The sequence below is a fragment of the Oncorhynchus masou genome, chromosome 28, assembly GCF_036934945.1.
Source record: "Oncorhynchus masou masou isolate Uvic2021 chromosome 28, UVic_Omas_1.1, whole genome shotgun sequence".
Taxonomy (NCBI): domain Eukaryota; kingdom Metazoa; phylum Chordata; class Actinopteri; order Salmoniformes; family Salmonidae; genus Oncorhynchus; species Oncorhynchus masou.
In genome coordinates this window covers 43,485,954-43,507,777 of record NC_088239.1, presented here as the reverse complement: position 1 = coordinate 43,507,777, position 21,824 = coordinate 43,485,954, and the positions used below count along the sequence as shown (strand labels likewise).

Sequence of the window (21,824 nt, the reverse complement as noted above, 5' to 3'; positions counted from 1 at the left end):
ATTATGTTGGACATTGTGGGCAATGTTTGCTCTCACGCGCACGCATGCGCACACACACACACATAGACACACACATAGACACACAGACACACAAACACACAAACACACACACACAGACAGTCATACAGAGAGACACAGACAGTCATACAGAGAGACACAGACAGTCACACAGACAGACACAGACAGTCATACCGACAGGCAGACAGACAGGCAGACACAGACAGTCATACAGACACAGACAGTCAGACAGACATTCACAGACAGTCATACAGACACAGACAGTCAGACAGGCACAGACAGATACAGTCAGTCAGACAGACAGAGACAGAAAGTCAGACAGACAGACACAGACAGTCAGAAAGACACAGGCAGACACAGACAGGCAGACAGACAGTCAGGCAGACAGACAGTCAGACAGATACAGACAGGCAGACGAACAGGCAGACACAGAGAGTCAGACAGACAGACAGACATAGACAGTCAGACAGACACAGACAGTCAGACAGACAAGGACAGACAGACAGTCAGACAGACAGATGCAGACAGGCAGGCAGACAGACAGACAGGCAGACAGACACAGACAGTCAGATAGACAGACAGAGACAGACAGACAGACAGACAGACAGACAGACAGTCATACAGACAGACAGGCAGACAGATAGTCAGACAGACAGACATAGATATGCAGACACGGACAGTCAGACAGACACAGACAGTCAAATAGACAGACACAGGTCTGTTTTAGCGGCAAAGGTCCTAAGATAGAGATACACACACATTTATTAACATCCTCACACACTTTTTGATTTCTGGTGTCTTGTGATGATTACTCATAGGGCAGATTCTGAGTGGGGGGAACTCTGTTTCTCACACCTGATCTGAGTTTTGAGTTTCAAGTCTGAGGACACCACGCAAATGTCTGCCAGTCAAATGAGAGGGACGCAATGACATCTAGGCTGGCTGGATGTTTTTCTCTGAGCAATATCACAGTCTCTTAACTGTATGACCTCTCCCTCTCCACTCCTCTCCTCTCCTCCATCCCCACCCCTCCCCCTCCCCGTCCCTCCCCCTCCCAGGTGACCAAGCGTGACGAGGACTCGTCGCTGATGCAGCTGAAGGAGGAGTTCCGTACCTACGAGGCCCTGCGCCGCGAGCACGACGCCCAGATCGTGCACATCGCCATGGAGGCGGGGCTCCGTATCTCACCTGAGCAGTGGTCCTCCCTGCTCTACGGAGACCTCATCCACAAGTCACACATGCAGTCTATCATTGACAAGGTATGCTCCCTGCGTCCCTGTCACTGTGTCACTTCGCTCATCGTACTAATCGGTCAATCACTGCTACACAGCCCTCCGTTCGCCACTTACGAAATTCCAGATCAATAGTTGATGAGAGGCACAGGACGGCCTCCTGACTCACGTGCTAACTAATACATCATTCAGTCAGCGGTTGACAAGGCAACCGTCTCTGTCATCCCAACATTTCACCGCCGTATGCCGCATTGCTATGACATACTGCACTTGCTTTCTCACTGCAAGCTACTCTAAATGGCCGTGCGTGTGCTGTATACATCCCTGTGCATCCCTTTGTCTCTCTCTCTTTCGGGTTGGCGGTCACTCCCCCAGCTCCAGTCCCCAGAGTCCTTTGCAAAGAGTGTCCAGGAGCTGACGATAGTTCTACAGAGAACAGGAGACCCTGCCAACCTGAACAGCCTCAGACCACACCTGGAACTACTGGCCAACATCGACCACAACCCAGGTAGATACAGTGCGATCAAGCCACAACTCTGAGGTCAGGGCCCCTAGGGAACCCAGCAGGTTCTCCCAGGCAGCTGACTTCAGGTGTAGACCGTCACAAATTACAGTACTGGACACAAGAGGTAATATGGTAATACATGATTGATGCGCCGTGCTGTGACTCCCTGGACTTGTTGATGTGCCTGGACACGGGGCTGTGCGACAGGTGTGTGCTGTACGCCTGCTGCCCGTGTGTTTAGTGGGATGGTTTAGACACCGCAGACACTATGGCCACCCAGTATTGTTTCGGTAAATAACTAGGCGAGGGGGTTGATGTCTGACCTGGGTGTTGTGCGTAGACGCGGCGTCTCCGTCGTGGGACGAGCTGGAGGGCGTGGTGCTGGCGGTGAAGGTGATGGTCGACGGCCTGGTGGAGTTCACACAGAACTTCAGTAAGAAGAGCCACGAGACACCGCAGGTACGGGAGCTGACAGGGCGCGCACGCGCTCCTCCCTTTCATCTAATGACACCTGTGGAATACAGCAAAAAAATACACCCGTTGAACAATACCACGGTGCATTTGACTAACTCTCTGGTTTAGGGTTGTGAGTGACATGCTGTCTGTTTTTTGTGTCTGTCCCTTCCCCATGCAGCCGCAGCCCAACAGCAAGTACAAGACCAGTATGTGTCGAGACCTCCGGCAGCAGGGTGGCTGTCCCCGAGGATCCAACTGCACCTTCGCACACACACAGGACGAGCTAGAGAAGTGAGCGGGAGAACACCGCCACGCTCATTTGCATACGATGAGACATAGACCTCTCTGTTCCCGTCAAGGCTTTCCCTGTCAACAAGCGTTTAAACAAACGACACTCTTTTTTTTCTTCTCTCCCCCTCTCTCTTTCTCACTCACTCCCCTCTCTCTCTCTCTCTCTCTCTCTCTTCCTCTCTCTCTTTCTCACTCCCTCTCTCTCTCACTCCCTCTCTCTCTCTCTCTCTCTTCCTCTCTCTCTTTCTCACTCACCACCCCACTCCAAGATACAGAATGAGAAACAAGAAGATCAGTGGTGTGGGCCGGCCCTTCCCCCTAGCCCAGGGGAGTATGGGTAGTGAGGGGGGCGACTCAGGAGAGGAGGCCTGCGCTGGGGGACTGAAGGGCTCAGACAAGGTGGGATCGGGGTCCCTAACAGAGGGGTCCACACACCCCCAGCTCATCCCCAGGGGAGGCAACATGATGGAGGAGATGAAGAGGGAGAGGTCTGTTGTTAACGGATCCAACGGACTCACAGGCTCCAGCCGCTCCTCATCTGGCTCCTTGGAACAGTAAGACACTTTAATACTTTCACCTACTGACTGTGGCTTCATCTACTGACTGTGGTTTCATCTACTGACTGTGGTTTCATCTACTGACTGTGGTTTCACCTACTTTCACCTACTGTGTATTGTTATTCATGACGATGACTCATCACTGAACGAGAATTAAACGTTCAAGCTGAAAGTGGAATGTGTCAGCTGGCTTTAATGTGTCATCTGGATTTAGCAAGACCTGTTGTATTTCTAGTCTTGACATCCTCTCTCTCTCTCTCTCTCTCTCTCTCTCTCTCTCTCTATCAGAAAGACTGTTTCTCCTCCAAAGACGCCTGTCAACCACTCCTCAGCTCCTTCTCCCCATGGTCCGGGGTCTAGGGTAGAGTGTGGCTCTGGTCATCCCAAACAAGGGCACTTCCTAATGAGAGGACCCTCTCACCAGCCTCCTCCCCACCAGCCTCAGTCCTCTGAACTGTACTACCAGGACCCCCGACCTCCCTACGACACACAACCCTACCAGCCAGCCAGTGAGTAGAGCCCCACATTTCAGAGACAGTGTTTATATCATTTCATTAGCAGAGGCCAGAGCAGAGGTAACTCTGTTACTGCTTGGTAATAGTGCCGGATTGAGCTGAACTGCCCATTCTGTTCACTCTGATCACTCTTTCACTCTATCCAACTTTTTATTATTGCTTTTTAAAGAACGCAACATAGAAGTGATTCAATCTTTCATTTGTTCCTGGGCCTTTTTGTATGCTCTTTCATCATTGAAATGCTGTTTAAAACAGCCTTTTCTAGACTCACTGATGTCCTCTCCCCCTCCCTGCTCCTCTAGGTAACTACTACACCTCTACAATGCACCACCACAAACCCTGCATGGCCCGCTTCCTGCGTTCCAGCCACGTCCTCGAGTCCTCTCTGCCGCCTTCCATGGCCCCTCCGTACTCCGAGCAGCACTCCTCCTTTCCCCCACCACGGGAACGCGTGGGTCCTTCTCCCTACGGCCCCCTGCCGGCCCCCCAGTACGGGCCCCTGGCCCCGGCCCATGGAGGCTACGCTCCCCTGTATGACAGTCGGCGTATGTGGAGACCCCAGCTGTACCACCGCGAGGACGCCAGGAGTAACTCCCTGCCTCCAGAGGTGCTGCACTCCTCTGTGTACCAGCCCCCCCTCCGAGAGAGATACGCCTCCCTGGACAGTCCCTACTGCTCGGCGGGGGAGCACAGAGCAGCGCTGCACAGGGTACGGGTGCAGTGTAGCCGCCTCCGCATGCGCGCTCCTTAACACGACTTTGTCAAGCCTTTCCCTGTCCTCCTGCCTCTCCTCCCACTCAGCTCAGCAAACTCATTCTCACCCACATCTTATCTTCCGCCTCCTCCGCTTCCCCTCCTCGTTGCCCTCCTCCTCCTCCCCTCTTCCTCCTGTTCGATCGACTTTTGAGGGCTATGATTAATGTTGTTGTAGATGCTTGTTGTACATGGGGGAACTCTCACCCAATCCTAACCCTCTCTCTTTACCTCTTTCTTTCTCTCCACCTCTCTCTTTTTCTCTCTCCTTTTCTCTCTTTTTCTCTCTTTTTCTCTCTCTTTTTCTCTCTCTTTCTCTCTCTCTTTTTTCTCTCTTTTTTTTCTCTCTCTCTCTCTCTCTCTCTCTCTCTCTCTCTCTCTCTCTCTCTCTCTCTCTCTCTCTCTCTCTCTCTCTCTCTCCTTCTCTCTCTCTCCAGGACTCTTATGGGCGTGTTCCTCTTGGATACGAGGATCTGTTCAAGCGGAAACAAGAGCAATGGACACACCATCACCACGGCAACATGAACAGGCCCTCCCAGTCCTCCCCCGTCTTCACCGTAGACTTTGGTGCAGAGGTACGTAGGCCTGCACGCACGCAGAGTGCATTATGAGCATGAGAGAGAGAGAGAGAGAGGTATAGTATGGCAGTTTGTGCATAGAACAAGTGTAAATGGCCTACTGTAATCAGCTTTATCCACAGCTATGCCCCATGATATTAAAGTCTAGAAATGCTCACATATACAGTCCTGTATGTGTTGTTTGTGTGGGTTTGATTCTGGCCCAAAATATGTGTTGAATACAAAGCTATTTTAGAGTGTGACTGTTGCTGGGCAACTGGTAGCTGAAGCATAGATAGTCACATTATGTTTGTGGGAGTCCTCTGAGGGAGACAAAAGCAAGGATATTAATCAAATACAGTATCACCCTTTCACTTCATCTTGTGACTTTCTCTCCTCTTCTCCATCCCTCCTTATATTCTCTCTCTCTCTCTCTCTCTCTCTCTCTCTCTCTCCCCTCCCTCCCCACCTCTCCCTCTATCAGCATGACAGTGGAGGTGATCAGTGTATGAACTGTAAGTACCGGGGTGAGGAGCGTCTGGCCCACTACTCTCCCTGGTCCTGTGGAACCATCAGTACCTGCATCAGCCCCTTTGAACCAGAGCATCACAACGCCTCAGCTCCCTCCTGCTCCGAACACTCAGTGAGTCACACACACACACGCTTGTAAAAGACAAACATATATCAACCACACACCCTCTTAGAAACACAACTGTATATCAACTCATATATCAACCACACACCCTCTTAGAAACACAACTGTCTATCAACTCATATATCAACCACACACCCTCTTAGAAACAATGCTATATACTCATATTAATATGCCCTAAGGAACATAACACGACAAACACATTTGAGTGGGTACTGTACATCATGATGACTCATTGTCTCTACATTGAAGTATGGCTTGGACAAGTAATCAAATAGAAATCTCAACCTCAAAGTTGAGAGAAATAATGAATCTGCAGGTTCTTATGTAATGTCACGAGTGCAACCTCCAATGACTTCCCCATGTAAAACGCTGCATCTTCCAGGAAGTAGATAATGGCGAAAGGAAACGGTGGCTCCACACATTTGAGCCGTACCGCCGTCTGAAAGACGAGGATCCCATCATCCCATTTGGAGAGGGACCCATCATCTCGAAATGGGGGGCTATCTCCCGCGCCTCCCGTACAGGGTACCACACCACTGACCCCGTCCAGGCCACAGCCTGCCAGGGAAGCAACAGCACCACCCCCGTCAACTTCAGAGGTGAGGAGGGGATAGTGGTGGCGAGGCTTTAGCTTCGCGGGTTAACACGCTGTATTCACAGGAAACCTGAGTTCAAAACCTTTCGGTTACAGCAGGGGGGGAAGGGTTCTGACATGTAGAAGCCAAATGTTGCCCCTCATTTTGGCTTCTTGTCAATTCTGCTATACCATTTGACTCGTAGTCCCTCTGGTGGTGTGCACCGGGTGGAACCGACAGCCGCACTGAAATGACAGCAGCCGTTATGGATTAAGAAAGCTACTCCGTGTTAAAACCGTCAGTCATTTTGAATGATTATTCATTTGTCATTTCAGGTAATGAATGTGGAACATTCTGGTTCGAAAATAAGTCTCTTCAACCTCAGAGAGGTGCAGAGCTCGCTCTCGGGCCGGCTGCTGTGCTGGCACCGAGCAGAAACGTCTTAACGTGTGGAGGGATTACAGTGTGAATATAAATGAAAGTTGTCTCTCATCTCCAGGCCCTGAATGCACCCCGGCTCTCTGCAGGCTCAGTGGAGCCCGGGTTCACTGCAGTCAGCGCTCCCCTGTGTTCACTTCAGCATAGTGTGAAGGGCGGGGAAATGCATTGCTATCGGTTGTTCACTGTTACTATTCTAAATCTATGCTTGTTTATATTCCAGATTATGGCCCACACATCGGTCACGGTGACTACAGGTGGAGCTCCTGTGGGTCTGACTCGTCCAGCCACTCTAGTTTCCTAGAGAGGTACAGTATAGACTCTGTACCAGACTATACTTTACTGTACTACAGTATAGACTCTGTACCATACTATACTTTACTGTACTACAGTATAGACTCTGTACCATACTATACTTTACTGTACTACAGTATAGACTCTGTACCATACTATACTTTACTGTACTACAGTATAGACTCTGTACCATACTATACCTTACTGTACTATACTACATACCATATCTCATCACCCCCGTTTCTCTCTTTCCCCTAAACAAAGGTATTGTCCTGTTTTGTTTCATTTCTGTATTTTTTTTGGGGGAGGGGGGTTCGTTTTACTTCGATGTCCTCCTGTATGTTTGAAGCGGAGCGTTCGCTTGCTCGCCGTGACTATGTGGGAGGTGTTGTTTTCAACCCTCTCCCTCCTCCTCCTCCCTCTCCTCCTCCCCTCTCCTCCTCCCCTCTCCTCTCCTCCTCCTCCCCTCTCCTCCCCTCCCCTCTCCTCTTCTCTCCTCCCCCTCTCCTCCTCTCCTCTCCTCTCCCCCTCTCCTTTCCTTTCCTCCCCTCTCCCCCTCCCCTCCCCCTCCCCCTCCCCTCCTCTCCTCCTCTCTCCTCTCTTCCTCCTCACCTCTCCTCTCCTCCTCTCCTCTCCTCTCCCCTCCCCTCTCCTCCTCTCCTCCTCTCCTCCCCTCTCCTCCTCCTCCTCTCCTCTCCTCCTCTCCTCCCCTCTCCTCCTCCTCCTCTCATTGTGCTGCAGTCGGTTCCTTTTCTCTCTCCTTAGACTATAAATAGAGCGGTTCTCTAAGCCCTCTGCTTGTTTGCTGCCTGTTCACGTTCTGACTCTGACTTACCGTCTCTGTATTTGTGATTGGAGTGGGGAATCTAGTCCTCTGTACTCCACAAGTCTCTCTCTTTTACTGTCAGTACATCAGCTATTTGCATCATTTCACACAGAATGCACATGAAATAACATTACAGTATAAAGGCACTGTTTCACCGTCACTTTGAATATCTGAAGCAGCACATACAGTGAAGATATTGTAAATGATTTCCTGTGTGTCCACAGTGACCAGCTGGGAGTGTGTGAGCTTTCTGCCCGTGAGCGGTCCTTCGGCAGTGGAGAGAAGGCTGGTGCAGGAGGCCTGCTGCAGACTGACTACTGTAAAGACACGACAGAGAGCGAACCGGACAGAGACATTGAGCTGGAGCTGTCTGTACTAGACATGGAGGACATTGACCTGCAGGACAACAGTCAACAATCTGAGGTGCAGGGACGTCGTTATGGCTGCGTTTACACAGGCATTCCAATTCTGATATTTTTTTTCCCACTAGTTGGTCTTTTGACCAATCACATCATATATTTTCACGTCAGATCTTTTTCAGAGCTAATCGCATTGGTCAAGAGACAAAGATCAGACAGAATTGGGCTGCTTGTGTAAACACAGCCAATATCCTCTTAATGTGTCTCATTAATTGATTGATTGATGTATTTATTGATTGGTTGGTTGGTTGATTGATTGGTTGATTCATAATTTGTCTATGTCCTCCTAAAGGAGGATCTGTGTGGGAACTGTAATGTGGTGCAATGGTACAGCATGGGCTTGAGTGATGTCATCCATGTGTGACTGTTTTTCTACTACATCACTGACTGACTTCTTATCCGGATGTCCTAGGAGTCCCTTGAGCTAAGGGACCCCCACCTTCTCACCCCTCCCAGCAGTGAACCCCAGAGGAGTCAGACGGACAAGCTGTCCGCTGACAAGATGGAGGCTCACCTGTTGAAGAAGATGGCCTTCAGGTGAGCTGGGTCAACTACTATCCTCGCCTCAACCAGTGTCTGGCAACACAAGGCTAGTAAACACTAAAACACACCAGTAGCAAAGGATGAATATTGATGTGGTTCATTTATCCCCAAGGGGCAATTATTTTTGGCATGCATGGTCATAACGTGGTCATCACGTACACTTGGGTGAGAAAACCTGACCTAGAATAAACATGTGCTCCCTGTACTGCAGCTTCTCTGTTACTGTCAAGGAATATAAAATAGATCTCTTCTATTTCTTGTTCACTGATTGGAGCCCCTTCTGTACCTCTGTGTTCCAGGAAGTCTCTCTCCCCTGGAGGTCTGGGCTCGGGAGGCCTCAGTGTGGGGAAGCTGATGATGAGAACCGGCCCTCCAAGGCTTGGGGACATGGGCCCTCGCCCCAACACAGGCCCTGAGATGCTGCTCAACGGCAGTTGAGAGGGCAGAGACACCCCACCGCTACAAAGCTCCTAGAGCTGCTGTCACAGTAACATCTTAGGGTCGTAAAGGCCTGTATCACCAGACACCGATCAGGTATCCCCCCCCCAATATCACTAGTAAAAAGGGTACATGCTGTACAGTATGCTCCTTTAGACGACAGCGAGTGTCGTTTTCGAACTTGACAAAGAGAGACTTCTGGTTGAGACACAAACACCAGTAGGCTTCATTGTATTTCCTCTTTTCTCACCCGGCAAGGTTTTCAATCAATTGGTTTCTTTTTTTTTGTCCTTGGTTTTGATCATATGCTTGTGTGACCTGCTCGCTCTCCACTGCCTTCAGGGATGGTGCTGATGGTGTTTAAAATATCTTCATATGGCATCCGATAGTCTTCTATTCATTAGTTCTACAAGGATCATACGGTGACGAAGGTGCTCGGCACTATCGGGTGTGAAGGCTATCGGTATCTGTTGATATCGGATGATAACAATAACAATACAATACTATGTATCTGTCGTCATAGGAATGATATTTGCATGTCGAAAATTCCAAGTCTTTACTTTCAAAAGGAGAGTGCTAGTTGAACAGGGTTCATAGGTCATGAAAGATGTTAAAAAAAGAAAGGAACTTAAAAAAAGAAAGGAACAGGAAGACTGTGTTACCCTGTGTGCAGTGTCATTTGTTGGTCTCGAGCATTTCATAGGCGAGATTCAAGATGATAACGATCAGTCAGATATCTCACCGGTGTCACCGCAGTCACGTGTGTGCACAATTGTGGCCTTTCTTTCTTTCCTAGCCGTTTGTAAAATATCCCCTTATATTTAGGCCTAGCCATCGGATGAATTTGTGGAAAACGCCAAGAAGTCCAACATGCATCAGCAATCCTAAATATGATCGACAGATGCCACCGTCATGTATGGCTATAGTCTGAGCAGCTGCATCCAGTGATTGAATCGTACTTATCTACTGTACTGTATATGAAATAATACATCATACTGACATTTATCTGTGCCCTCGAATCTCATGACATATCAGCTCTTTTTTAGTTCTGTGCATCAAACTCATAACCTGAGTTTACTATAATAGAGGATCAGCAAATCACCAGGTGAATCTAGTGTTCCTTCATGCTGCCTTTGTTTTGTCTCTGTTCTAACTTTTTACAAAATGTGTTTCGTTGTTGTTTTCTTTGAAGCATTGCTAACTTCCGTGAAGTTGTTTGTCAAAATATTTTGTATCAGGATCTCTGTTTTGTTTTGTTTTTGGTTGTCGTTTTTTTTTTTAAAGAAATGAAACCAATTCATCAGTCTGTCTCTATGCTCGTGTTTCGATCAGGGTTTTTCCTGCTGGCCGTCGGTCAAACCGATACAGCCCGTCCTTGTTTTGTGATCGCTATAATTGTTCATGCATTGGCCTAAAAGGGTCAGTGTTATATTACTGCAGTTCTGTGCACTGAACGTTCTGTTTGCTGTCTTCTCCTGCCTGTAGGGGTGAAGAGATTCGGGTGACGCTAAGTGTTACAGCACTTAGGAAAACTCTCCTATTTATAATAGGGTTTATTTTTTTACGGTCTGAAAGGAGGCAGACAGGCCTAGTGAGTGAGACACAACTTGACCAGTGCTTCCTGACCCTTAAGGACTGCCCTACAGACATACAGTATATTCCCTCTCTCACAAGGACGGTCAACGGTCAATACCTTGTAAGCCTCCTGTAAGCATTACCTCGCCTAATATATTTATCTTGTTTGTTCCCTTTTCCTGTGTTAAGACTTTGACTCAAGACGTCTCCTTAGTGCCATGTTATGTACAATCAATCACTTGAGTTCCTAATCGTCTCGACGGGGCCCTTTGGTGGGCACACATAGGAGGTCTGGCCCTAAAGGAGACGTGGCAGCGGCGTCCCTTAAGGTCTAGAACTGGTCAAGCTGACGGGCCGGCCGTATGGTGTTGTGATGACAGGCTGCTCTGCCTCCTGTAGTTCAGGTTTGTTCCAGCAGGGAGTACTAGAGCCCAGTCTCTGCAGCCCTCAGGGAGGAGTTCTATAGCTAAGCTACTGATCTGATCGCATCTTCAGCACTGAATATTATGGGTGATGAGCGCAAATATTTACATGAATAATCTTGTTTAATGTAACTTTTCACCACATAAATGTGTTCAAGGAGTGATTTATCATTTTTGCTATGATGTTTATTTTCTTTGTTTTTTATTCAATTCCAATATTTGTATTATAACCCTGGTGGGAAGGGGTTGGGTACAATAAGAACATTATTGGGAGTTATGTAGATAGAATGAATCCCCTGTGTGTTCCAGTGCCTGTCTAATGAAGCACTGGTGTAAGGATCTGATCGCACCACACTTCCCACCCCATCACTGCCAGATGTTCTTACTACCCACTATTCAGCCAGTGTAACCCTACACCCCCAGGCCATGCATGCTAGTCCCTCTTGTTGTTATGGCGAAGGAGGAATGATTCTGTAGTTGTGATACAACACACCCAGCGCTGTAAGTGTTCTTCACATGCCCACTGTGTGGCCACGCCAAGTATTGTAGTCTGCCTGCAGCATTTTACTGTTTACCGCTTTTGAAATGCTTTATTATTGATTATGATCAATTTATTATTATTATTACTTACTTACTACCATCATTGGTTGTGTTGTAGTATTTTTCTCTGGATGTAGTATTTTTTGCTTCAGTAGAATTTTGAACATTTGCTGAATAGTTAACAAAGTTAGCAGAGAATGGTTTAATGTAAGCCGGGAAACATTTGCCTATTTGTTAATTGTGCAACTATGATGGAACTGATGTTTGAATATCTATGTCTGTATTAGACATTTTCTTTGCAAATCTATTGTTCAATTGAAATTGAAATGAAAGTCAAGATGGTACACACATCCATCGTTATTTTATACAGGTGGCACCATCGTTAGATGGACTTACTGCTCATGTACAACAATATGTAATCAAATTTCAATAAATATTGTTTTAGAGGGACAAATAAATGTTCAGAAAAGAGGGAACTCTTCAGACAACCTAAAAATGTCCACGTACATGAATAATATGTATTCCATTTATTTCATTTGAAATATCACTTTGTGAAAGGTTTTCTTTCGCTTATCTAATGGCATTGCAAGGCAGGGTTTAGTTTGATCTGCTGTACATACAGTATGTGTTCAGATGTGACCAGCCAACTGCCTGACTTGCTGATTCTCTTTGTTTCCTGTTTGCTCTTTCACTGACAGCGTGGCCAAGCAGAATCCTCTGATACTATTTGGATGAATCAGTATTACCTGTGAAATCAGAGGGAGATTTCAGTACCTGAAACATTGCATGCTAAAATAAATGGAAAAAAAACAAACGAATAATGTGACTGTGTCTTGTTTCAACTGATTTGGGATCAACATCAAGTGCAAGTGTGAATGACACCGTGTCTCCATCTTGCGGTCTTTGGTGGGCTGTGACCAGATCCATATGGTGATATACACCATGTCTAAATATAGTGGGCTGTGACTACTCAGTTTCATGTGCTGCAGTTACCTAATACCTATCCAACTCACTTTCCCTCCAGCCCTAGTTAAACAGAAGATGTCAGAGGTAGATATAAACTTTTCTGACATAACATTTCACACTCTTTAGTCCAGGAACATGATGAAACGAGCCTTGACGTTTCGGTGTTGCAAAACCTGCCACACCCTGATCTGTTTCACCTGTCTTTGTGCTCGTCTCCACCCTCCTCCAGGTGTCGCCCATCTTCCCAAGTATTTATCTGTTGCCAGTTTGTCTTGTCTCGTCAAGCCGACCAGCTTGTTTTTCCTTACTCTTGTTTTTCGCGTCCCTGTTTGTCTAGTCCTCCCAGTTCCGACCTTTTCTGCCCGCCTTGACCCTGAGCCCGCCTGCCATACCATTCTGCCTGCCCTGACCTCGAGCCTGCCTGCCATACCATTCTGCCTGCCCTGACCTCGAGCCTGCCTGTCGTCCTGTACCCATCTGACTCTGACCTGGTTTACGAACTTCTGCCAGTTCTCGACTTGCCTCTTGCCTGCCCCTTGTCTATTATTAAATATCAGAGACTCGAGCCACCTGCCTCCTGTGTCTGCATTTGGGTCTCATCCTGTGTCGTGATAGTACGAACTGGCCATGCCTGACCCAGCTGACTCAGCCCAGCTCCACAATGCTGCCCCCCAGCAAGGAGCCACCATTGGAAGACACGAGGAGTTACTGCAATGCCTTATGGAGGGACTCCATACCCTGGCAGAACGCCATGACCAGGCGTTCGATACATTGCTGGAGCAATTCCGCGGATTTCCCTACTAGGCAGCGGGCCACAACAGTAATCCCCAGACTCTCAGCAACCCTGCCACCAGCGGTGCTTCTTCCCAGCCTACCTCAGGGCCCCGAGAACCCCGCTTACCTCCTCCCGAAGCGCTATGCTGGAGATTCTGGAAACTGCCGTGCCTTTCTCCCTCAGTGCTTCCTCATCTTTGTGCTGCAACCTTCTTCGTTCCCCTCGGATCGCTCGAAGATAGCGTACCTCATAACGCTGATGTCCGGGGGGGTGGCACTCATCTGACCTATGGCGGTGTGGGGGCGATAGTCCGCCATCTGCCTCGGTCTGGAGGAGTTGGTGGCGGAAGTGACGGGAGAGAGGCTGCTTAAACTGCTCCAGCTACAGTATGTCAAGATTCCCGTAGTGTGGCAGACTACACAGACTACACAGTGGATTTTCGCACATTGGTGGCTGAGAGTGCCTGGAACCCGGAAGCATTGTTCTACATGTTCCTTCACAGATTATCGGAGGTGATCAAAGATGAGCTCATAGCCCAGGAGCTGCCCATGGACCTTGACTCCCTCATAACCTTGATGGCTCGATGGCTGGCTACGACAACGTAGGAGGGAGAGGGAATCTGTGCCCTGTTGCCCTTGCTCGCCCTCGATTCCCACCTTGCCTCCGAGGAATCTCGGAGACCCCCAAAGTCTACATGTCCGAGGGAACCCGAGTTCTTTCAGAAATCACAGAGGGTTGCCGACTCGCCTCCTTTGGAGCCCATGCAACTGGGCACGGCTAGATTGTATCCCACTTAACACCGAGAGCAGTCTATATTGTGGAGCTACCAAGTAGGTACGAGTACGCTGGTGAGCCGTACTTGAAGTTTCCCATCCTCCATTGCTCATACCCCTCTCCATACTACCCTGTTGTGGGGTGACCGGTCCAAATCCCTCCAGGTGCTCATTGACTCTGGGGCCAACGAGAGCTTTATGGACACTACCCTGGTATTAGAGCTGGAAATCCATTCCCATGGACGTTAGAGCATTGGATGGGCTCTCTATTGGCAGAGTCACCCACACTACGTTTCCCATTAACCTGAGAGTGTTGGGCAATGACAGGGAGAGTATGCAGTTCTTGCCCATTGAATCCCCTCATGCACTCGTGGTTTTGGGGTTCTCCCTGCTCCAGGAGAATCCTCTGATCAACTGGGCTACTGGTTCTATCCTGGATTGGAACCCATTTTGTCATGTGCATTGCCTGAAGTCGGCGCTGCCTGCCCCGGGACGTCTTCCTGTACCGGGACGTCTTCCGGCTTGGGAGAAGCCCCAAACGTCTCCACCATTCCTGCGGAATACCAGGACCTCCGGGAGGTTTTCAGCAAGGCCTGTGCCACCTCGCTTTGGCTCTATGACTGCGTCATCGTCCTTCTCCTCGGGCGCTACACCTCCACAGGTGTGACTTTATTCCATGTCTGGTCCGGAGATGATGCCGCGGTCAGTTAAGTGTTTCTCACCTCGTCAAACTCTCGGCACTTTCGGTATATTCCAGCTGACAAGTCCTGGTGTAAAGTGAGTTTGGCGTTTCCCACTGTAATGGTGTTGATTTTCGCCGCCTGTAGGACTCGTTCCCTTGTCGGTGAATCTCAGGAAACGTATGGTGATTTGACGAGGTGGTTGTCTGGCTGCTGGTGGGGGCCTCAGTGCTCGATGAGCTCTCTCAAGTTCTATGGGCCTGTCGGTGGACAGGTGGAGCCACTCTGGGAGTTTGTCTTGCAGGTAGCGGATCATTGGCATGTTTCTCTCTTCTTTTTTGGCCTGGTTTAACCTCTTGAAACTCCCCATCCCGGATCCGGGATTGTGACTAAGCCTCAGGCTCATTAGCATAACGCAACGTTAACGATTTCTGAAAATCGCAAATAAAATTAAAATAATGCGTTTGCTCTCAAGCTTAGCCTTTTCTTAACAACACTGTCATCTCAGATTTTCAAAATATGCTTTTGAACCATAGAAATTGACTAATTTGTGTAAGAGTATGCAAAGCTAGCATAGCATTTTGTGTAGCATGTAGCACGCAACATTTTCACAAAAGCCAGATAACCAAATAAATAAAATCATTTACCTTTGAAGAGCTTCTGATGTTTTCAATGAGGAGACTCCCAGCCACATACCAAATGCGCAGTGTTTCCTGAAAGCGTCTGTGTGTAGGAGAAATCGTTCCGTTTTCTACATTGCGCCTGGCTACCGAAACGAACCGAAAATGCAGTCACCTACAACGTGAAACTTTTTCCGGATTAACTACATAATATCGACCGAAACATGGCAAACGTTGTTTGGAATCAATCCTCAAGGTGTTTTTTCACATATCTCTTCATTGACATGCAGTTCGTGGAAGCTTGCTTCTCTCTCTGTGCCCCATGGAAAAATACTGGCAGGTGACTTTTGCGCACCAATTTCGCCCAGCGCAGGACACCGGGCGGACACGTGGTAAATGTGGTCTCTTATGGTCAATCTTCCAACGATCTGCCTACAAATACGTCACAATGCTGCAGACACCTTGGGGAAACGACAGAAAGGGCAGACTCATTCCTCTTGCGTTCACAGCCATATAAGGAGATCATGAAAGACAGAGCCTCAAAAATCCTTGTCATTTCCTGGATGCCAAGTCATCTTGGTTTTGCCTGAAGCTCACGTTAAAGGGCACGCACAGAGAAGATATTTGTATTTCTGGACACGTCAGAGTGTTTTCTTTCGAACAGTAGCAATTATATGCATAGTCGAGCATCTTTTTGTGACAAAATATCTTGTTTAAAACGGGAACGTTTTTCTTCCAAAAATGAAATAGCGCCACCATAAGTGTAAGAGGTTAATAGAGCACTGTTATTCCTTTGCCCCCTATTTGCCAGGTCTTCTGTTTTCTCTTCCAGATGCTCTATTTTCTTTTTAGCAGATGCTATTGTTTCCATGGGGTCTGGCTGTGAGTTTTCCATGAGTAGGATTCGGCGCTCTGCCTCATCCAGGCGCCCCGCGTTGATGGTTATCTTGTTGTTGATGTCAGGCAAGGAATTTTCCAGGGTTGTCACCTAGTTTGCTGTTGAGCTCTGTACATTGGGATCTCAGCTCAGAAAGGATGTCTTCGACAGAGGATGAGGTTGGCAGTTGTTGGGCCTCTAGTTAATGGCGCTAGCTTTTTCTGAAGCTAGCTGTTTCTTGGAGGCTTTTTCCACGACTATTGGTTGAATCCCAGTAAAAAAGTCACATGTAAATGTTGCCTGTTGTAGCCGCCATTACTTTGTTGACTAAAGCTAACTTGAAGTGGAGGTAAGATTAACTTCATGCGACGAGCAATCTTGTATCCGGGATCCTATTTATAGCCTCAAGCTCATTAGCATAACGCAACGTTAACTATACATGAAAATCGCAAATGAAATTAAATAAATATATTTGCTCTCAAGCTTAGACTTTTGTTAACAACACTGTCATCTCAGATTTTCAAAATATGCTATTGAAATATAGCTAAACAAGCATTTGTGTAAGAGTATTGATAGCTAGCATAGCTATACGCCTAGAATTCAGCCAGCAACATTTTCACAAAAACAAGAAAAGCATTCAAATAAAATCATTTACCTTTGAAGAACTTCAGATGTTTTCAATGAGGAGACTCTCAGTTAGATAGCAAATGTTCAGTGTTTCAAAAAATATTATTTGTGTAGGACAAATCGCTCCGTTTTGTTCACGTTTGGCTACGAAAAAAACCTGTATCCAGTTATAGCCTCAAGCTCATTAGCATAACGTAACGTTAACTATTCATAAAAATCGCAAATGAAATGAAATAAATATGCTAGCTCTCAAGCTTAGCCTTTTCTTAACAACACTGTCATCTCAGATTTTCAAAATATGCTTTTCAACCATAGCAAAACAAGCATTTGTGTAAGAGTATTGATAGCTAGTGTAGCATTTAGCGTAGCATTTAGCGGGCAACATTTTCACAAAAACCAGAAAAGCCTTCAAATAAAATCATTTACCTTTGAAGAACTTTGGATGTTTTCAATGAGGAGACTCTCAGCTAGATAGCAAATGTTCAGTTTTTCCTGAAAGATTCTTTGTGTAGGAGAAATCGCTCCGTTTTGTACATCACGTTTGGCTACCAAAAAACTCTGAAAATTCAGTCACCAAAACACAGAACTTTTTTCCAAATTAACTCCATAAAATCGACTGAAACATGGCAAACGTTGTTTAGAATCAATCCTCAAGGTGTTTTTCACATATCTCTTCATTGATATATTGTTCGTGGAAGTCTGCTTTCTCCACTCAATCACATGGAAAAATACTTGCAGCTGAAGTTTACGCACCAATTTCGACGCAGGACACCGGGCGGACACCTGGTAAATGTGGTCTCTTATGGTCAATCTTCCAATGATATGCCTACAAATCACAATGCTGCAGACACCTTGGGGAAACGGCAGATATTGTAGGCTCGTTCAGGGCGCATTCACAGCCATATAAGGAGACATTGGAAAACAGCGCTTCAAATATTTTGCTCATTTCCTGTTTGAAGTTTCATCTTGGTTTTGCCTGTAGCATCAGTTCTGTGGCACTCACAGATAATATCTTTGCAGTTTTGGAAACGTCAGAGTGTTTTCTTTCCAAAGCTGTCAATTATATGCATAGTCGAGCATCTTTTCGTGACAAAATATCTTGTTGAAAACGGGAACGTTTTTTTATCCAAAAATGAAATACTGCCCCTAGAGTTCCAATTAAGAATTGGAAATGACATGTGCGGAGCTCTCAGTTCACGCAGCCATCTCGTTCAAGGGTCACGTGATTCCCAAGGTAACCTGTCTAAATGACTATTTCCCCGTAGCACTCACATCTGTTGCCATGAAGTGCTTTGAAAGGCTGGTCATGGCTCACATCAACACCATAATCCCAGACACCCTGGACCCACTCCAATTTGCATAACACCTCAACAGATCCACGGATGACACAATTTCTATTGTACTCCACACTGCCCTTTGCCAGTTGGACAAAAGGAACTCTTAAATGACAATGTTGTACATTGACTGCAGCTCAGCGTTCAACACCATAGTGCCCTCAAAGCTCATCACTAAGCTAAGGACCCTGGAACTGCACACTTCCCTCTGCATCTGGATCCTGGACTTCCTGATGGGAAGCCCCCAGGTGGTGAAGGTAGGCAACATCACATCCGCCATGCTGACCCTCAACACGGGGCCCCTCAGGGGTGCGCGCGAAGTCCCCTCTTGTACTCCCTGTTCACCCACAACTTCTTGGCCGCCCATGACTCCAACACCATCATTCGGTTTGCTGCCAACATGGCGGTGGTAGGCCTGATCACCGATGACGATGCAGTGGTTTAAAGTACTTAAGTAAAAATACTTTAAAGTACTACTCAGCTTTTTTGGGTATCTGTACATTATTATTTATATTTTTGACAACTTTTACTTTTAAAATGTACTTTTTACTCCATACATTTTCCCTGAAACCCAAAAGTGCTCGTGACATTTTGAATGCTTAGCAGGACAGGAAAATGGTTCAATTCACAAACTTATCAAGAGAACATCCCTGGTCATCCCTACTGCCTCTGATCTGGCGGACTCACTAAACACACACGCTTTGTTTGTAAATAATGTCGGAGACATGGTGCCGTCTGGTTTGCTTAATATAAGGAATTTGAATTAAAGGAATTTCATTTATACTTTTACTTTAACTTTTGATACTAAAGTATATTTTAGCAATTACATTTTCTTTTGATACTTAAGTATATTTAAAACCAAATACTTCAAGACTTTTACTCAAGTAGTATTTTACTGGGTGACTTTCACTTTTACTTGAGTCATTTTCTATTAAGGTATCTTTACTCAACTATGTCAATTGTGTACTTTTTTCACCACTGCAACAATGAGACAGTCTATAGGGAGGTCAGAGACATGGTAGTGTAGTGCCAGGACAACAACCTCTTCCTCAATGTCAGCAAGATACAGGAGCTGATCGTGGACTACAGGAAACGAAGGGGCTATTGGTGGAGTGGGTTTGAGAGCTACAAGTTCTTTGCCTCCCACATCACTGAGGCTTTATCATGGTCCAAACACACCAACACAGTCGTGAAGAAGGCACGACAAAGCCTCTTCCCCCTCAGAAGGCTGAAAAGATTTGGCATGGGCCCTGAGATCTCCAAAATGTTCTACAGCTGCACTATTTAGAGCATCTTGATGATGTTGCTCTTGCTGTGGGCGATTCCCTGATCCACCTCTACGCAGACGACACCATTCTATATACTTTCGGCCCGTCATTGGACACTGTGCTATCTAACCTCCAAACGAGCTTCAATGCCATACAACACTCCTTCCGTGGCCTCCAACTGCTCTTAAACGCTAGTAAAACCAAATGCATGCTTTTCAACCGATCGCTGCCTGCACCCGCATGCCCGACTAGCATCACCACACTGGATGGTTCCGACCTTGAATATGTGGACACCTATAAGTACCTAGGTGTCTGGCTAGACTGCAAACTCTCCTTCCAGACCCATATCAAACATCTCCAATCGAAAATCAAATCAAGAGTCGGCTTTCTATTCCGTAACAAAGCCTCCTTCACTCACGCTGCCAAGCTTACCCTAGTAAAACTGACTATCCTACCGATCCTCGACTTCGGCGATGTCATCTACAAAATTGCTTCCAACACTCTTCTCAGCAAACTGGATGCAGTTTATCACAGTGCCATCCGTTTTGTCACTAAAGCACCTTATACTACCCACCACTGCGACTTGTATGCTCTAGTCGGCTGGCCCTCGCTACATATTCGTCGCAAGACCCACTGGCTCCAGGTCGTCTACAAGGCCATGCTAGGTAAAGCTCCGCCTTATCTCAGTTCACTGGTCACGATGGCAACACCCATCCGTAGCACGCGCTCCAGCAGGTGTATCTCACTGATCATCCCTAAAGCCAACACCTCATTCGGCCGCCTTTCGTTCCAGTACTCTGCTGCCTGTGACTGGAACGAATTGCAAAAATCGCTGAAGTTGGAGACCTTTATCTCCCTCACCAACTTCAAACATCTGCTATCTGAGCAGCTAACCGATCGCTGCAGCTGTACATAATCTATTGGTAAATAGCTCACCCATTTTCACCTACCTCATCCCCACAGTTTTTATTTATTTACTGTTCTGCTCTTTTGCACACCAATATCTCTACCTGTACATGATCATTTATCAATCCAGTGTTAATCTGCAATATTGTAATTATTCGCCTACCTCCTCATGCCTTTTGCACACATTGTATATAGACTCCCCTTTTTTTTCTACTGTGTTATTGACTTGTTAATTGTTTACTCCATGTGTAACTCTGTGTTGTCTGTTCACACTGCTATGCTTTATCTTGGCCAGGTCGCAGTTGTAAATGAGAACTTGTTCTCAACTAGCCTACCTGGTTAAATAAAGGTGAAATAAAATAAAAATCTTGACTGGCTGCATCACCACTTGGTATGGCAACTGCTTGGCATTTGACCGCAAGGTGCTGCAGAGGGTAGTGCTTATGGCCTAGTACATCACTGGGGCCAAACTCCCTGCCATCCAGGATCTCTATATCAGGCGGTGTCAGAGGAAGTCCCTAGAAATGGTCAAAGACTCCAGCCACCCGAGTTATAGACTGTTTTCTCTGCTACTGCATGGCAAGCGGTACCAATGCACCAAGTCTGGAACCAACAGGACCCTGAACAGCTTAAACTCCCAAGCCATAAGACTGCTAAATAGTTACGTAAATACTTTTCAAATTAAATCAAATCAAATCAAATTTTATTTGTCACATACACATGGTTAGCAGATGTTAATGCGAGTGTAGCGAAACGCTTGTGCTTCCAGTTCCGACAATGCAGTAATAACCAACAAGTAATCTAACTAACAATTCCAATACACAATGTAAGGGGATAAAGAATATGTACATAAAGATATGAATGAGTGATGGTGCAGAGCAGCAATAGGCAAGATACAGTAGATGGTATCGAGTACAGTATATACATATGAGATGAGTATGTAAACAAAGTGGCATAGTTAAAGTGGCTAGTGATACATGTATTACATAAGGATGCAGTAGCTGATAGAGTACAGTATATACGTATACATATGAGATGAATAATGTTGGGTATGTAAACATTGTATTAGGTAGCATTGTTTAAAGTGGCTAGTGATATATTGTACATCCTTTCCCATCAATTCCCATTATTGAAGTGGCTGGAGTTGAGTCAGTGTGTTGGCAGCAGCCACTCAATGTTAATGGTTGCTGTTTAACAGTCTGATGGCCTTGAGATAGAAGCTGTTTTTCAGTCTCTCGGTCCCAGCTTTGATGCACCTGTACTGACCTGTACTCGCCTTCTGGATGATAGCGGGGTGAACAGGCAGTGGCTCGGGTGGGTGTTGTCCTTGATGATCTTTGTGGCCTTCCTGTAACATCGGGTGGTGTAGGTGTCCTGGAGGGCAGGTAG

General features: G+C 46.7%; 1 protein-coding gene across 4 annotated transcripts in view; it reads left to right on the top strand.

Moving 5' to 3' along the window:
• rc3h2 (ring finger and CCCH-type domains 2) overlaps window positions 1-10,368 on the top strand; it is a 19,258-nt gene extending 8,890 nt beyond the window's left edge. For 2 of the 4 annotated variants that reach the window (XM_064942106.1, XM_064942107.1), the window contains exons 6-19: window positions 1,077-1,277; window positions 1,626-1,758; window positions 2,096-2,214; window positions 2,390-2,502; window positions 2,772-3,056; window positions 3,348-3,568; window positions 3,877-4,283; window positions 4,765-4,902; window positions 5,369-5,527; window positions 5,922-6,138; window positions 6,776-6,860; window positions 7,897-8,095; window positions 8,504-8,628; window positions 8,934-10,368. In XM_064942106.1, coding sequence (XP_064798178.1) covers window positions 1,077-1,277; window positions 1,626-1,758; window positions 2,096-2,214; window positions 2,390-2,502; window positions 2,772-3,056; window positions 3,348-3,568; window positions 3,877-4,283; window positions 4,765-4,902; window positions 5,369-5,527; window positions 5,922-6,138; window positions 6,776-6,860; window positions 7,897-8,095; window positions 8,504-8,628; window positions 8,934-9,072 — 2,541 coding nt within the window. In that variant the 3' untranslated portion in view covers window positions 9,073-10,368. Of the gene's footprint in view, window positions 1-1,076; window positions 1,278-1,625; window positions 1,759-2,095; window positions 2,215-2,389; window positions 2,503-2,771; window positions 3,057-3,347; window positions 3,569-3,876; window positions 4,284-4,764; window positions 4,903-5,368; window positions 5,528-5,921; window positions 6,139-6,775; window positions 6,861-7,896; window positions 8,096-8,503; window positions 8,681-8,933 lie in introns of all 4 variants that reach the window. The other 2 variants (XM_064942109.1, XM_064942110.1) reach the window with 2 other exon arrangements.
• The last annotated feature ends 11,456 nt before the right edge of the window (window positions 10,369-21,824 follow it).